General features: G+C 48.7%; 1 protein-coding gene across 1 annotated transcript in view; it reads right to left on the minus strand.

Annotated features, from left to right (window-relative positions):
• Positions 1-8,244, minus strand: part of INPP5B (inositol polyphosphate-5-phosphatase B) — a 47,944-nt gene extending 39,700 nt beyond the window's left edge. The window contains 6 exon segments of the mRNA XM_079113114.1: positions 1,066-1,165; positions 1,167-1,450; positions 5,009-5,119; positions 6,506-6,535; positions 6,688-6,785; positions 8,147-8,244. Coding sequence (XP_078969240.1) covers positions 1,066-1,165; positions 1,167-1,450; positions 5,009-5,119; positions 6,506-6,535; positions 6,688-6,760 — 598 coding nt within the window. The 5' untranslated portion in view covers positions 6,761-6,785; positions 8,147-8,244.
• Between the last annotated feature and the right edge of the window lie 8,691 nt (positions 8,245-16,935).

Consider the following 16,935-nt stretch of genomic DNA (forward strand, 5'->3'; position numbering starts at 1 on the left):
AAGACTGGTTCTTCAAGTGAACTTTGAGATAAGCCCAAGAAAGATGCAAACTATCAGCACCATCAGGCGCTTCAATCGCATCTTGTGGTGGCTGCAACGAAGGAAAAGCATAAGCACTGAGGAAGTCCTCTGCTCGCCTAGTTTCCTCTCATTTTACAAACTCTTGTGCAACATGTCACTCTCCCCACCCCTCATAGTTTCCAAGCCTTGTAAGAGCAAATGGAGTGCTGATCCACACTTAACACTGCTACTTGACAGCCTCTTCATCCCTGGCAAATGACTGAAAGAAGTGGTACAAATGGGTATCGGTGGCTATGCCAAAGCTCACATGAAACCAGGGCCTAATGGTCACACCCAGGGGGAAGAAAACACCAGCAAGCCCTTGCAGAAAATCCTGAATCTGGACAAAAAGACAGGTCCTCCCAAAGCACGGGACTGACCCAAATTTCAGCCCTGAGCCTCTAAGCTCTCTCTCCAAAGGACAACCTCCAGCTCAACAATTAGTCTTTTGTGCTAATTATCCACCAGAGGCTGGGTGGAAAAAACCTAGTCCCTTTCACCTGTAACCTCATCCTGGCCCCCAGTGGCAGGGTGGACAGGATTCCAGTGGACTCCAGCTCTGTGCACAGCTCAATCTATTGCTGGGGCTGGAAACTAAGACACGCACCTCATCCAAAGGAAGTCTCCGTCAACAGCAGTGCACACCCCCACAAACATGTTCGCCCCTCGGGAAGGTCAAGACTGATGCGCAAGCTCAGCTGGAGAAACTGAGGCCCCGAGAGGAGCAGCGAGCGACCCGAGGTCACACATCGAGTCAAATGGTATTTTATTAAAAAACCCCGCCTCTGTATTCCTGGGCACACCATTCCCACCGGCCTGCCCTCATCATGCCCAGCTGAGAATAACATCCCCACAGGGCTTCAGCCCGTGTCCCAACCTCCCTAGGGTTGGCACCTTGGTCTCGCCCTGTGCGCCCACCCACCAACTCACAGACCCTGGCCACCCGATGGCCCGGCAGGGCCACCCACCGCTGCCCCCAGTCCGGCTTCCCACCGCCCGCCCGACCTGCAGAGTCGCGCTCCCGAGAGCCGGCGGCGGCGGACATTTCCCTGCCTGCTTCCTCAAGCTCTTCATCTCGCCGCCCGCCCCGCGTGTGCCGCCCCCCCATCGGTCCCGCCCCCTCGTGCCACCTCGGCCAATCGAAAGTTTGTCTGCTCCATCGCCCCGCCCCTAAACAGAATGAAGCCCGCCCCCTGAGGCGGGACCTGCTCCAATCCCCTCCGCTCCTTCGGAGACGGATACCTGCCTCCGCCAATTGTACACCTCGCGGGCCAGGTACCCGGGGCCGAGTTCCAATCGCGCAGTGTCGGTGAGTCAGACGCCTCGGGTTGCGCGCACCTGTATCTGGACAGCCACAGGAACTCAGGATCACGGGTCGAGGGGTCGAAGCCTGGGGCAGAAAAAAGGAGCGCAGTCTGAGCCACGGGCTTGAAAAAGCAGCTGCACTTCTGTATGATTGTATTCTCGGGAGAATCTCCAAGCCCGTTTCGCTCGTTCACAGCAGGGGTACGAGGTCGAGATATGATAGGTGTAAACAGAAGGCAGAGACCCCCGCCATTCCTCCGACCTCATAGTAACCACGTGCTAAGATTACCTTCTTCATCCTCTCAACACACTTTATGAGATAGCTCTGTGCACCCATTCAACAAATATTAAGTGCCCATTACGTGCCAGGCTCTGTTCTAAACAGTTGTGATAAAGTTGTCAACACAACCCAAACTCACAGCCCCATGGTGCCTTCCTTTCTTCAGTGTGATCTCTTCAATGCCTCTCCAGTCCATCGATTCTTCTCCAGTTTCATCGCCAGGACCCTGGTCCAAGCCTCATTTTTTATGCCTGAACCACTGTGATGCATTCCTATTGGTTGCCCTGCCCCGTATTCTCCTTCCATACTCGTTAGCAGAGGAATTTTCTTTTTTCTTTCTTTTTTTTTTCTTATTTTCTTTTTTTTAGCAGAGGAATTTTCTAACTTGCAAATATTGCCTTATTGCGCCCCAGCTTAAAACTCTTTAACAGCTCTACACAAGCTGTAGGACAAAGTCCAAGTTTTTAGTTACTTATTTAAGACTCTTCATGAACTGCCCTCTATTGGCCTCTCCTGGCTCAGTTCTCTCCATACCTTCCAAGCTCAGTACCCCCTCCCACTATCATCCCCTTTCCTCTCCTTGTATGCTCAACTGGGAAACAAACAAACAAACAAACAAAAACACCTCTTGTTCTCTCTTCTAGTGTCATCTTTAATACCATCTCCTGCACAGAGCCTTCCCTGAGCTGTTTATACAGAGAGGGAAGCACAAGCCAGAGAAGTACTACAGCAAAATGCTCAAGGGCTCAGATTCTGGAGTACAACTAGTTAATCCTGCCTTATCCTGGCTAACAGTTTCCTAGCTATGTACTCAGGTAACACACTTACCCTCTCTGAGACTCAGTTTCATCATCTGTAAAGTGGAGACATTTATAATACCCACCTTATAAAGTTATGATGTGGGTTAAATAAGATGACGTGTGAAAGGTCTTAGAATAGGGTTTAACACATGTTTAGCAGTGAATGTTAGATATGATCTATACACAAAGGGAATAAACATTTGCTGAGCTCCGTCGATGTGATGGGCACTTTTGAGACAGCTAAGTTAACCCTCAATCTTGTGAAGTTAAAAATACCAAGAAACTGGGACTTTAAAAGTAGATCAGTTTTCAAGGCTATGAAATTAAGGTAGCACACCAGGAAATGGAAGGTTGGAAAGTCAGTCATACCAGGAAGCCAGCATCAAGGAAAACAAAGCAATGAACTGAGTTATCAATCAGCTCCACTAAGACAGAACAATAGCTTGCCCTGCTCCAAAACAGTATTAGGGCTTTTCCCCCATGGTGAGGAAAGTCACTAAATAACCTGTAATTACCTTTTCTTCATTAGCACAGTAATGATCACACCTGGAAGCAGAGACCTAAGATGATAATGAGACATGGGACACATGAAGAGGGATGCAGGATGAGAGAGCATGCGGATACAGCTGAAACTCCACCTCTGCATGCAGTGACATCAAGAGATCTCATCCCTGACTACCATAGAAGCATTATAAAGCTACACATTTCTGACCTTTTGTTTATTATTTTAGTCAACCTGGGATTTACGTCCCCCATATGCTACCTCCTCTGTGCTCAAGCATAAGAATAAAAAGCCCGTTCCTATACCAATTTGCCTTTATCTGATTCTTCTGATAGAGAGCAGGAGAAACCTCTACAGGGTCAATAACATTTTCATATGTTACTTTTTGGGGGAGGAGGGTATTAGGGATTGAACTCAGGTGCATTTGACCACTGAGCCACATCCCCAGCCCTATTTTTTGTATTTTATTTAGAGACAGGGTCTCACTGAGTTACTTAGCACCTCGCTTTTGCAGAGGCTGGCTTGGAACTTGCAATCCTCCTGCCTCAGCCTCGTAACTGCTGGGATTACAGGTGAGTACCACTATGCCTGGCTATTACATGTGTTACTTTTAATTTCCACAATCCCATGAGGAAGATATTCATTACATATAGAAAATAACAAAAACTCGGTTCAGAGAGGTAACATGACTTGCCCAAAGTCACACAAATGGGTTTCTTCTCTCTCTTTTGTTGTACTAGGGATTGAACCCAGGAGTACCAGGAGTACTGTACCACTGAGCTATATTCCCAATTTCCACTTTTTTTTTTTTTTTTGGTCTCACTAAATTGTCCAGGCTGGCCTCAAACTTATGATCTTCCTCCTCCACCTCCTGAGTTGCTCAGATTACAGGTGTGCACTGCTTTACCTGGTGTAGAGAGGATTTCAAACTCAAGGGGTTGTGAAGATCCAAATCCTGTGCTCTTTGCTATGCAGGTTGAGTACCCCTGATCTGAAAGGCCTGGGACCTTGTACGCCTATACATATAACCTAAAGGTAATGGTATACAATGTATTTAATCATTTTGTGCAAGAAACAAAGTTTCATGGTTTTTGATTTTTCTACTTGGAGCAACATATTGGCACACAAAAAGTTCCAGAGTTTGGAACAATTTAGATTTTTAATTTTCAGATTAGGGATTCTCAACCTGCATCACTACTATTATCCCTTCTACAATCACTACTGATTAATCATAAAATAGATGATCTTTATTGTTTTTAAGATTTAGAGATAAATTGTCCCTTGCTTATAGAATAAATTTTAAACTCCTTAAGCAGGCCTTCAAAGCTATATAATCTTGTTTCTATTTCCTTTCTCCCCCAAAGTCAGTTTGCATCCAAAGCCAGTCCCCTTCCTAGAATACCTAAGGAAATAGTCCCTGAGCTTCACCCTCCACAGTGGAACCAGCATAGAAGGAACACCCTCCCCTGTTCCCAGAGAGATAAGATGTTAGCGTGACAGGAGTCACACCCAAGCCCCAACGCCTGGTGGCTCGAATTTGCATGTTCTGTAGCTGGTCCTCTGTTCTGTACACAAATTTTCCTTTACCTGCCTGGCTGATCACAGATCTAAACAAATTTTGTCCTCTTACTGCTAGGTCAAAGCTAGACCATGTTCTCAGCTGCAGGGGAGGACGTGGCAGGGTTCGAGGGCACAAGACCCCATACAACAGACTTCCTTTGGTTCTAGCTGAGGGTGATGGAGAAAGGCAGAGTGGGCCTGTAGAAGTTGCTGCCACCTTCTAAGAGGTTCATCATGAGAGTCACAAACTACCCTGTGCAGCCCTGCACAGAGCCAGGAGGGCAGAGGGACCCTGCCAGAGTTAACACTCAGGGCCAGAAACCCTGACCAGAAAATCAAACTGTAGTTGGCTGGTGGGCTAAGGGCACTGTGGCTCCATGCCGGCAGTATTTAGAGGGCACAGAAATTTCAGAGTGTGAGTCCAAAGGGTGGAAGTCAACTGGAGTGGGTAGGTCAGTACCCCCAGCCAACAACTCTCCAGGAGCTGGGGGTCTTACCTACCTGGACAGGCCCTGGCAACTTCCTGGAGGAACATCCTGGTGTGTGAGCCAAAGGGTAGTTGGAATAGAAGGCTGAGCTCTGCTGTGTCCAGCTGAACGGTCACATCTGAGCCTGCACAAAGGAGGCAGGAAATAAGCCGTTGGCTGCCAGCAACTGAATACTTAGATAGATCTTAAGGGTAGAGTCCCCAGAATGGAGAATCAGAATTCCAGGCTCCCAAAAAACCCCTGTGGCCTTAAGCAACTCACTTAGAGTTGCTGCTGGCACAGTAAAAGGGCCCTTTGTATCCTCTGTTCCAAATTAACATCATCTGCACTTTATAGGGAGGTAAGCCAAGGCTCTCAGAAGCCGCTGAGCCTCACCACTGCAGGACTGGACGGAGCTGGCAGAGACAGATTCTTTGAACTGGTCGTGTCTTCCCCTCCCAATGGAAGGAAAAGCACTTACAGTCCCCCTCTGAGGGGGACTGGGCATCAGTTGATCTACCTGATAGTGTCAGGCATAGTACTAGGCACTGTGGATACCATGGTGAAGAAAACAGATGCTGGCCCTTCTTCAGGGAGCTAGTCTGGAAGTCACCTTGTTTGTGGCATATGGCCAATATCCAGTGGCACATGGTGAACACTCAAAAACATGCTGAATTAATGAATGAACAGAAGCAACTAGCCGAGCAATTACAAGTGTGGACTCCCAGGGTCTGGATTCTGAGTTTGAATCCAGATTCCATCCCCTGCTAAATTATTTAATTTTTCTGGGCCTCAGTTACCTTGCCCATAAAATGGGAATAAACGGTGGTAATCTCATAGAGTTTTGGTGAAGAAAGCAAGATATGATGTATATAAAGCTTTCAGCATGTTACCTGACATGCTGACAATATAATCAAGGTAATCCTTGATTATATATTGGCCTCTATTATTATTATTGTCTAACAAAGAAGTCAGACATCAAGTAAAATCAATGCAAATTGTCAAATCCCTGTCAGTGACAGGGGACTGGCAAGGGCCAGAAAAAGAAAAAAAGTTGCAAGCAATTTCAGGGTTCATCAGAGGCTTCCTGGGAAAAGAAATGGGTGACCTGAGCCCTGAAAGATGACTAGGAAGTGCAAAGAGGTGTGGGGTTTTCCGGAAGAGGGAACTCTACTGTGAGAACATGTGACGTTCAAGGTGATGATGGAGAGACACAGAGGGCGTCTAGTGCAGCAGACAAGGGAGAGAGGATAAACATAAGCCCACAGAGTCTTCCCTGTAGTAAGGAACCCTCTGTACTCTGACTTCCAAAATAGCCCATCGTGTCCTATAAAGAATTGAAAGCTTGGGACTCAATGGGTTAACATCATCCCCATTTTATAGAAGGGGTAGACTGTCTCTGAAAGCTCCCTGTATGGCCTTACTTGCCACAGTAAGGACATCAGGGCATTCTTACGTCATGCATTCCTCTCTCTCTGCGGATCCTGTACCCCCTGCACCAACTGGAACCCAGACTGAGAGGACCACTCACCAAGGATGTAGAATTCACCATCGGGGGACACTGTGCAGGAGGGAAATGAGAATGTCTTTAGCAACTGAGCACTGCTGCCCCAATGTCATCCTTATTCCCACTGCCCGCCCCCAACAAGGGCAGAGATGACTCAGGGGACACCTAGAAGAGAGGGGGTCATACCACCCAGCTCCCTGTGGCACCTTCTTCCAGTGTAAAATCCCGTGAGACTGGCACTATCTGGTCCAAAGAGACATCGTCCCCGGTAATGGCCATCCTCCGGTGCGTATACAGGAAGAGACTGAGGGCAGGAAGCAGAAGTGAGGACAGGGTCCACTGGCCATGCCTCAGGCTCATCTTGAAGGCCTAGGTGCTCATGCTGTCTTGTGGTTCCCTAGGGCAATTCTGGTGGGGCCCTGGCACACTCCTCAGACCAGCTGTGCTCAGGGTGCCTGTAGAGACTGCAGTTTATGGATGAGGTCACCAAAGCAGAACTTTTCTCACTTTGGGGAGTCCGTGCTGTGTTAGTGAAATGTATCCGATCTGTCCGTGGTAACTTTTGGTGCTGCAGGAGATGGCCACAATGCAACCACCACCCTCTCTTCCTCAACCTGTTTCCCCATCTCGAAATCTAGGATGGTGGTTGGAAAATCCACCTAAAGTCCTTCCCTCCCAGCTCTGAGGTCCTGAGGTTCACTCACTAGCTATGAGGTTTTTGGCGAATGTTACTTACTCTCTGCTCCAGTGTACTGTGTGGATGTCACCAGGCAACACTGCCTGAGAACCTTCGATGTGCCTTACAGAGTTTCACTTCTTGGATGTGCACTGACTCACCTTTTTTAAAAATGGAGAATGAACCTAGGGACTCTCTACCAATGAGTTACATCCCAGACCTTTTTATTTATTTATTTATTTGGGGTCAGGGTCTCACTAAATTGTCCACGTTGGCCTTAAATTTGCCAATCCTCCTGCCTCAGCCTCCCAAGTAGCTGGGATTACAGGCATGCACCAAAATCTTTTTACATTTTTTCCTGGTGCTGGGGATTGAATCCAGGGCCTCACCCATGGTAAGCAAGTACTCTATCATTGAACTCTATCTTCAACCCCACTTTTTTTGTTTTGTTTTTGTTTTTGTTTTCTGTACTGGGGATTGAACCCAGGGGTGCTTAACCACTGAACCACATCCCCAGTCCTTCTTATTTTTTATTTTGAGACAGGTGTTTTGCTAAGTTGCTCAGGGCCTCGCTGAGTTGCTCAGGCTGGCTTTGAACTCACAATCCTCCTGCCTCAGCTTCCAAAGTCGCTGTGATTACAGGCTTATGCCACCAAGGTCAGCTCACTTGAAACTTTAATCTGGACAAATTGAGGTAGAGAAGTAAAGCAACTTGCTTAGGATCACAATGTCTGATTTGAACCTAGGCAGTCAGGCCATGAGTTCAAGGTCTGGCTAGATCTGCCTCTTCAACAAAAGCCTCCTCATCACTTCTTGAGGAACTGATACATGTGAAGGGCTTCGAACCTGGCGTTTAAAGAATATTAACTATCAGTATGATCATTATTCTAGAAGATTCAGAGCTGAAGAAATGATTGAAGCTCAGCTGGAGGGTACAGTGAAGACTAACCCCAAGTTCCAGACAGGCAGGGCCTGAGCCCCTCACTCACGCGTGTTCCTGGCCTCCATGCTCCAGGCGGTATCGAACAAGCCCCAGCAGGCGGCTCTGCCGACTGCCCCCTTCACACAGCACACCTTGTACTGCCTGCTGCTCAGAGTCAAGGAGAAACGAAACCAAACCAAACTGAAGACAGGCCTCTCCCCGCCCACCCAACCCCACCTTCCCTGCCCTTCTCCTGCCTCCCAGGCTCCCTGGGTGACTGTGGTCAAGTCACTTCACCTCTCTGAGCCTTCTACATCTGCAAAATGGGGATAACAATCCCCAGCTTTACAAGGGGTTGAGAAGCTAGCTGCATACTTAAGAGTCCAGGACCAAGTGAGTATTTAGTAAATATTGGCTTCCTTCTCCCCCGACAGCTCAGAGGAAAAGGGAAGAGAGTGGATAGACACCTTGACACCCTCATTTGACCTCCCATGGCCAGGGCTAGGAGCTCAGAGCAGGGAAGGATATGATGATGCAATATTCCCCCTCAGCCAGAGTCTCCTGGATGGCCACGGACTGGTCCATGCTGGCCCCCGCTGAGCAGACTCTCCCTGGGCAAGACAGATGGGATCCCCCTTTGGTCAACAAGTGACTGATGAGTGACAGCTGCTTCAGAGAGCTGCAGGGTAGGAAGGAGGGCTTTTGGGGAGGGAGAAAGGGAGGGGAGGCCTGGTTCTCCTTCTTCTCTTCCTATTCTCTTAGCATAGGCCTTTTAAAGCTTCTCTGGAGAGGATGCCCCATGCCTTTGGCCCTGGCAGGTCTGCAATTTGCTGTCCTACCCTTTATCTGGGAGGGTCTCTATTGGTTCCTAGTGGGGGCCCATCTACTTGTTGGAAGTGGGGTGTCTGGTCCCGTTACTGGAGACGGAGACGGAGACTTTGTTCTGTGGCTCCTGGGGCAGGGCTTTGCCTTCCGTTTTGGGGGAGGCACTATTGATCCTCTGGGAGATGTTGATGATGTATCTGAATAAGCTGGGGGTCATTTCCTTACTCTCAGGTAGAAAGGGTTCCATCCAGGAGAAGGAACCCAGTTCTGTTTCTCTTTTTTCTTGGAGAGGGAAAAGTGGCCCGTTGCTTCTTGCACTCTCCCTGCCCAGCAGGGCCCGTTGCATCAGCCAAGGCAGCGGGGTGGGGGGAATGTCCAGTCTCATGGCTGCAGGGAAGGGGTCCCAGCTGTCAGCTTACCCACTCCCTCCCACCCCACACCTGCTTCCAGACCCCTGCCATTGCCGCCTACCTCCTGAGCTGTCACTGCTGAGAGCGCGGGACTCTGCGGCCTGGCCCCGTCAGCGACTACATTTCCCAGCGGTCCCCGCGCCATAGGATGGTCCCCAGCCTGCAAGTCCCAGCATGCCTGAGTCAATCATCGGGGTGGGGTAGGGGGAGCTCCCCGCTCCCATTAACCCTCTAGGTCCTGAGATAGGCTGGGTTCCGTATTCCCGAAAGGTTTTCTAATGAATGTCTAAGTCTCATCCTCAGACCTCAAAGACAGGGGGTCCAGGGCTCCCTGCCCAGGGCCCGGAAGGAACATGGTTATGTCTACCTTAAGGATAAAACACACACACACACACACACACACACACACACACACACACACACACATACATTTTTATTTCCTCCTTAATTCTACCCTCAAGTCTTCTCACTCCAAGAGAGGCAGCTCTGACCTCTACTGAAATTCTTCATCCCTAAATAATGACCTTGTCTTAGCTTAATGGAGGGAGAACAAGATTATGAGGAGCCAGTATCTTTATTTTCCTGGTGGAGAAACAGATTCAGAAAGGTTAAGCGATCTAAGGCCTACAGCCCAGCAGGTGGTGAGACTGGGATTGAGCTGAAGGCCTCACTCCAGCTCCTGGGCCATTAAACTGCCCCAGGGCCATGTGTCCTCCCTCAGTCCCTCATGGCCCTTCTTGCCCACAGGAGACTGAGGATAAGGATGTGAACATCAAGTGTGTGACACTATTCACACGTGGTACAAGCAGGCTGTGTGGGAGGCCTGCGTTTGTCAGCTCTCAGACAGCCCTAGGCTGGACTTCGTTGTTCTCAAGCCCCTTCCCCTGATTCCTCTGGCCATGTGCCCTTGGCAGAGACATTTCTCCTTTTAAGACTGGAGTTCTGAGGTGAAACTACATTCTGTGCTTCACCAATTTCTTGGTTCTTGTCTTGCAGATTTGAAAAATACACAGACAAGGGAAGGGAAAATTGAACAGAGTAGGATTTATTTAAATTAGATAAAACTCCCATGATGAGGAAGGGAACTTGGTAGGTAGGGTTAGAGGGCTGGTGCCTTCTGGGAAACTGAGGCAGCATGAAGACACCCCCTCCACTGCAAACCCCAGTTCTTGCAATTAGGTCAGAAAGATTTCAGACATGTCACTCAGAGTAACAGGCATGAGTTTTTTGAAGTATAGGAAAGGGGAAAGGGATACTCTGAAGGGAGAGAGTGGGTCCTCTCAGAAAGGAGAGGTTCAGCATGCTTCTCTTCCGCTCCAGTTTTATTTAAGATCCCAGAGAAGTTTCCAGAAAGTCCTGCCCAAGTCCACCTCTTGACTTTTGACCAAAAGTAATATGACATCAGGCTTTCAAATCCCCATGGCCATGACAACTCTAGGTCACTTTGGCCTACGCAGCCTGGTTCTAATTGGATTTTTTTTTTTTTTTTCGGTGCTGGAGATTGAACCCAGGGCCTTGTGCTTGCAAGGTAAGCACTCTACCAACTGAGCTATATCCCCAGCCCACTTAATTGGATTCTTAACCATACATTCTTACAGAGTTTATGGTTAGGAGCAATTATCCTTATCTCCCTGAATTACAGGATCTGGTCTGTGAAAGGAGTCACAAAGTTCTCCCGCTTCAGGGTGACTTGGGTTTCTCTTATTGACATTATTTTGGGTCTGTGTTTCTCCTGTGGATAACAGGTAATTTACTGAGGAATGTGACAAAGCCTGTCCACTTAAACCAGGCAGAGCTGCAGGTAAATTTCTTCTTGGAAAAGAAAAAAATTTGGTGATCAGCACAGTGGGTGCATTTTACAGAATTATTCCCTTCACCTTGTGTTCTGTTCCCACCACTCACATCTGTGTGCCCCTTATCACTTTGGGGCCTTACTGATCCCATCGAAGATATTAAAGTTGCTCCAGATGGACAAAATGGGCAATAAGCTTTTCTAGGGTGTTTCTCTTTCAGTTTGCTGGCCATGTCACTAAGCTAAAATGTCCCTGAGGACTGGGCTGTGTCTCCCTCTCATTACCCCAACACAGTTTCTGATATGCAGTGCCCCTGAGATCACTTTTTTTTTGGTACTGGAATTGAACTTGGGGTTTTCCACCTCTAGCTACATCCCTAGTCCTTTTTTAAAAATTATTTTTATATTGAGACAGGGTCTCACGCTGGCCTCCAATTTGTGATCCTCCTGCCTCAGCTTCGGGAGGAGCTAAGATTAGAGGCATGAATCAACAGGCCTGATCCTCAGAACACACTTATTGAATTAGTGGCTCTCAGTGAATTACTTCAGTGACTACATCTTATCTCAAGCTTTGGCCCAAACTGAAGGAGCAGCAGATGGATCAGTGCTGAGAAAGGGGTGATTACCATGACTTCTGACCAGTCCCTTCCTCTTTCCCTAAATTGTGCTTTAATGACTAGTCCAACTTGCTTATGTCGACCCCTTCCAGCAGGTACACCTTCTCCCAGTCATCTCCTCTTGAAGTATCCACATCACAAATGGAACTCAAGCTTACTGAAATTCATTTTCAAACTCAAGTAAGGGGAAGGGAAAGGGGATTGTTTCTACTCTGAGAGATCAGAAAGGTAGGGGTCATTGCAGGAAAGCAAGGGAACCCCAATTCCAGCCCCATCTTAATGTCAAAGGCTGGGGAGGAGGACCTGGGAGGGGTAATTGGTTTTACCTGTTGCTGTAGGATCTTGGGGCCTTTCTAATGAATGGGGGTCAGGCAGAATTTTGTTTTTGTATTTTTCACACAACCCCAGCTTCTTCTCTGGGATTGGAGCTAATGCCCTGCTTCCTTGGAGGATCCCATGTCCTAAGCCCTGAGAGGGAGGAGGAAGGCATTTGGATCCCAGAGCTGTGGACTGGATCCATCACTTGTTCCGAAGACACAGATATAGGATTGGGGTAGGTGGGCCTGGGGGCTTGCAGGGCCTATGGGGTCTCCCTGGCTGCTGTTCTCTGTTTCTTTTGCTAAGGGAACAGGGACAGGAGCAGGAGTGGAAAAGCAGTAGGGTGGCCACAGCCAGGGTGCAGGGCAGGGGCTACTGGTGGCCCCTGAAGCTGCCTGGCTAAAGTGGAGGTTCCCATCCAACTGGAAGCAGCTGTCTAAAGCCAAGGCTCAACAGCACTCCCGATAGCCAGACTGAGTCTCAGCCCATAACACCTGGGGGTTCCTGCCACATAGGCCTGGCTGCAGCCAGCGTGGCCTAAGCAGGATTGGTTCAGCTGCAAGAAGAGATGGGCCCTTCTTCCTCCCCTTGCCCCTCTCCCACTCATGAAGGTTGAAAGCAAAACATGGGCTGAGCTAAATATGGACTGGCCTAAACCTCCTCGGTCCCTAGCTCCCTCCCCTTGAGGTCAGTCAGCCAGTCCCCAGAGAACGTGTAGGTCAGGAACAAGGGCATGTCATGGAGACGTGGAAAATTCCAGCTGCTGCCCCGGGGTTTTGTCATGGTGCATGAGAGGATCAAGCTTGCTAGACCCCAGGCAGCTGGGTCCTTGTAGGTCTAGCTCTGGCCAGATTCAGCTGCCAGATTATCTGCTCCAGGTTGCTGCTCCACTCCCCTTCCTCTCCTGATGGCCTCCAGTTTGGGGCCCTCACTGTGCCCAGGCCCTGCATGGTGCAGTGGTGCTCCTGGCCCATACTCTGCCCTCCGGTTGGAGCACTGTGCCTCCTGGTAGCATGTCTCTTGGAAGCAGCAGAAGCTATGCATGTCTGTGGCCAGCTTCGAGCACTGTGATCCCACCCCACGGGTTGACGGCATCCATCAGTAAAGCTCTTCTCTCCTCACGTGCTGCTTACTGGACAGGAGCAAGGTTCAGCTAACATCTAATCAGGTTCTGGGCTGCCAGGAAGACCTGAAGGAGGACTGGTAGGAGAAAAAGGAGAGGAGGTGCCACTTCAGGAAATGACCAGTTCAAAGGTCACAGGTCAAGGAAAGGTCATGCAGTACTTAAGTGGAAGAAGTTAGGAAAAATCGGGGCAGTCTCAGGGTCCATCAGTTGGCCTATGTTAGGCTTGCTCACAGGGTCCCTGGGTGGAGGACAGCTGCCTCTGAGCAAAGCAGCCTTTTGGCTACCATTGGCTATGACATCTGATGAGGTGCTAAGCCAGAGCAAAGGGCCAGCTCTGGGCAGCCCAGATGAGGGCTGCAAACAAACTGCCATTATTGCTCTATGCAAATGAGCAAACAGACTGGGGAGCATGGGAGGTCAACCTCTAGGGAACAAGGGATTCCAGGGGCTTGGCTTTTGCTTCCTGAAAGTGATACTGTCTGAGGGACAGCAAGAGGCAGGCACAAAGAGGCCTGCATCCTAGTAACTGCCCCTCTGAGTGTTGTTGACATGGCCACAGCAGCATCCCAGGCCCCAGGGGAGGCAGAGCTAGAGCAGGTGCAGGGACAGGAAATAGATTTCTGGTGCCTCTGATCTGACCTTATTTGCCTCCAACATCAGAAGGTGCCAGCGGGTGGGGAATAGGGGGTGATGGGTTTCCTCAGAGCCCAGACCAAGGAAACCCTGAGTCACACAGGGTCAGAAGTCAGGATTCACCTTGTTCCAAGGTTCTTCAGGATCAGACCCCACACTGTCCACAAACTAGACCTGAGCCAAGGGCAGAAAGTAGCTCTGATTGGATTCCTGAATTGCAGGCTTGCCTCCCGCAGCTCTGAGGGATCAGACCTGAAGTGTCTGCTACGACTGGGTTTGTTTTCCCATGCAAGGTAAAAAAACTGCCAGAGGTAAAGGAACACGAACAGCCCCCATCATTCTCAGGGCTAGAGGGGCATCTACTCCCTTGTCCTTGGCTATAGTCCTCCACCAGTGCTCAGATCGCTCTCTCCATGACAGGTGCCAAGGTGACACAGAGGAAAGCCTGTAGCGAGGACCTGCTTGAGATGGGCCCCTCCTTTTTTTTTTTTCTCAGTACTGGGGACTAAAGCCAGGGGTGCTTTACCACTGAGCTACATTCCCAACCCTTTTTAATATTTTATTCATAAACAGGGTCTTGCTAAGTTGTAGAGGCTGGCTTTGAACTTGCGATCCTCCTTCCTCAGCCTCCCAAGCTGCTGGGATTATAGAAGTGTCACCATGCTCAGCTTCTTTTTCCTTCTCCCCAGTTTTCTTCTCCTATTTCTCTTTAGCTTCCACATGAGAGAAAACATACAACCCTTGACTTCCTGAGTTTGACTTATTTCGCTTGACATAAATGTTCACAAGTTTTATCCATTTTCCTGCAAATGACATTTCATTCTTCTTTATGGCTGCATAAAACTCTATTGTGTATATATACCACATTTTCTTTATCCATTCATCCATTGAACTCCTAGGCTGGTTCCATAGTTTGGCTGTTGTGAATTGTGCTGCTATACGCATGGGTATGCATGTATCACTATAGAATTATGACTGATTCTTGAGGATAAATACTGAGCAGTGATATAGTTGGGTCATATTGTGTTTCCATTCCTAGTCTTTTGAAGAATTTTCATATGATTGGAAAAGTGTCTTATTTGACTGGATCAGAAACTTGGCAGGTGAAGGGGCTCTTAGATCAGAGGGAAGGGAGGCCAGTCTCCTCCCAGAACTCATATGGAAAGGCAAGAGGCTGACGGCAGGACTTGAAGCATAAGGGGAGAGGAAACTGTCATCCCAAGGATTAAAAAAAAAAAAAAAAAAAAGGGAGGAGGGAGGAGAAAAATCTCAAAATTTGTTTGCCTCTCAGTTCCCCAACGTATTAGTTACATTTAGGGTGCTCCCTCTGCAGGGCCTTCCAGCACCAGCTGATCCCAGAGAAAGGACCAGAAGGCAAGAGGAAAGGGATAGCTGTTGAGGCCTGACACATCTATTCACTTCCTTTCAGTGGTGAGTGTTGAGACTCCTGCTCTTGGAAGGCTCATGCCAGGATCAGCAATGCGTTTAGCAGAGGTGGTGACTCCTAGCAACAATTCCCAAACACCTCCACCTAGCAGCTGACCTTCTTGAAAAGCTGGCTGAATGATCTTTTCTCAGTAGTAAGCATCTGGATAGATTCATACTCCACATCCACAGGCAAGATTCTTTTTGTGGCCCTGGGGATTGAACCCAGCATTGCACATGCTAGCCAAATGCCTGTCATTGAGCTACATCCCCAGTTTGGTAAAGGTGAGATGCTTCAAACTTAGGAACCAAGGATGGGCACCTGGGAATTTGTAAATGCATAAAACTATGCAAAAATGTCCATGCCTATTTTCTTTTTTTGTAAGAAAGTTCCATTATCCTTGTATCTCCAAAGAATCCATAATTCTAAAAATATTAAGAACTATTTGTCCAAACCAAGGAAAGCAACCTTCTCTTCCTTCCCCAGCCTGGTCAAAGTATCCAGTGGAAATTCTGCTCTCCCACAGCAGATGCCCATGAGGTGGACTTTCCCTAAGGGGCCCTATGTTCTTGCCTGCACCTCATTCAACAGCTGTGCCTGATGGTGTTGGCCACATGGCTCTTCATTGCAACTGAGCCCCCTTACTCTGGCTTCTGCTCTCACCATCTCACCTCAACCTAATTTTCAAAGTTTGAAAATCTAATTGTGCCTGGCACAAGGCAGCAAAAACCCAAATGCATGAATGAAATAATGAACAGGAGAAGCCTTTGTGGCAACAGATAAGCCCAGGTTCCTTCCAGGGCTGTTCTGACACACAGTACACAGGATGACTGCAGTTACCTGGACAGGGCAATGGCAGGACCCCTCGGACTTCATCTCCCCTCTCCTCCACACTGTAAAGGGCATCCCATTAACCCTGGGGTTCCAGGTACCCACTCCTAACGAGGGGGCTCTGGGGAATGTGATAACTAGAAAGCAGCAGGTACACTTCCAGGAACATCGATGCAGTTACTGTTCCAACAGAAGGCTGAAGCCATGTCTTCTCCCTACAGCTCCATTTCCAAGGCTTTAACTCTGCCCCAGTGACAACATCTCCTTGCATACTGGGCTGGTTTTCAGTAATCAGTTGTAGTCAGCTCAATTAGGTCCGATTATCTACTCACTCTGCTTCAGAAGTTCAGGCCCTGGAGAGATTGTCCCCTGGGGCTTTAAGCAACTGGAGGAGCCAAAGCACAAACCAACATGTGAGGGGTTGCCCAAGAGATGCACTGAACCATGAAGGAAAACACCAGTCCAGGGTGAAGTGCTACTGAGTCGTGGGATGAAACCTTTACTACCATGGATGACTACAGCAAGAGGTAGGTGGGAGAAAGATGGCCATTCATGGAGTTGGGATTTCTAAAAGACACATGAAAAACAGAAGGTCTAAGTGCTGAGGGGTGAAGGGGCTGCTGGGAATCCTGTTTTGCAGCAGGCCCTGGCTTTTGGAGAATTGTGGTTATGGGCAGACCAGTGATTCCCTGGTTTTTCCCAGTTCTTTCCATTTGATACCAGATTCAGACCCTGGGGCTGCTGCTCAACTCTACCCAAGATCTTGAAGGTCTGGGCTTGGAGAACGTAAGAACACTAGCCACTTCTTGCAGTCAAACAGGGATCGTCTAGAAGAAATAGGTGGACAGGATCACCAAAGACTCTTATTTTGAACCTGA

This window comes from Sciurus vulgaris (assembly GCF_902686455.1).
Source record: "Sciurus vulgaris genome assembly, chromosome: 1".
Lineage (NCBI taxonomy): Eukaryota > Metazoa > Chordata > Mammalia > Rodentia > Sciuridae > Sciurus > Sciurus vulgaris.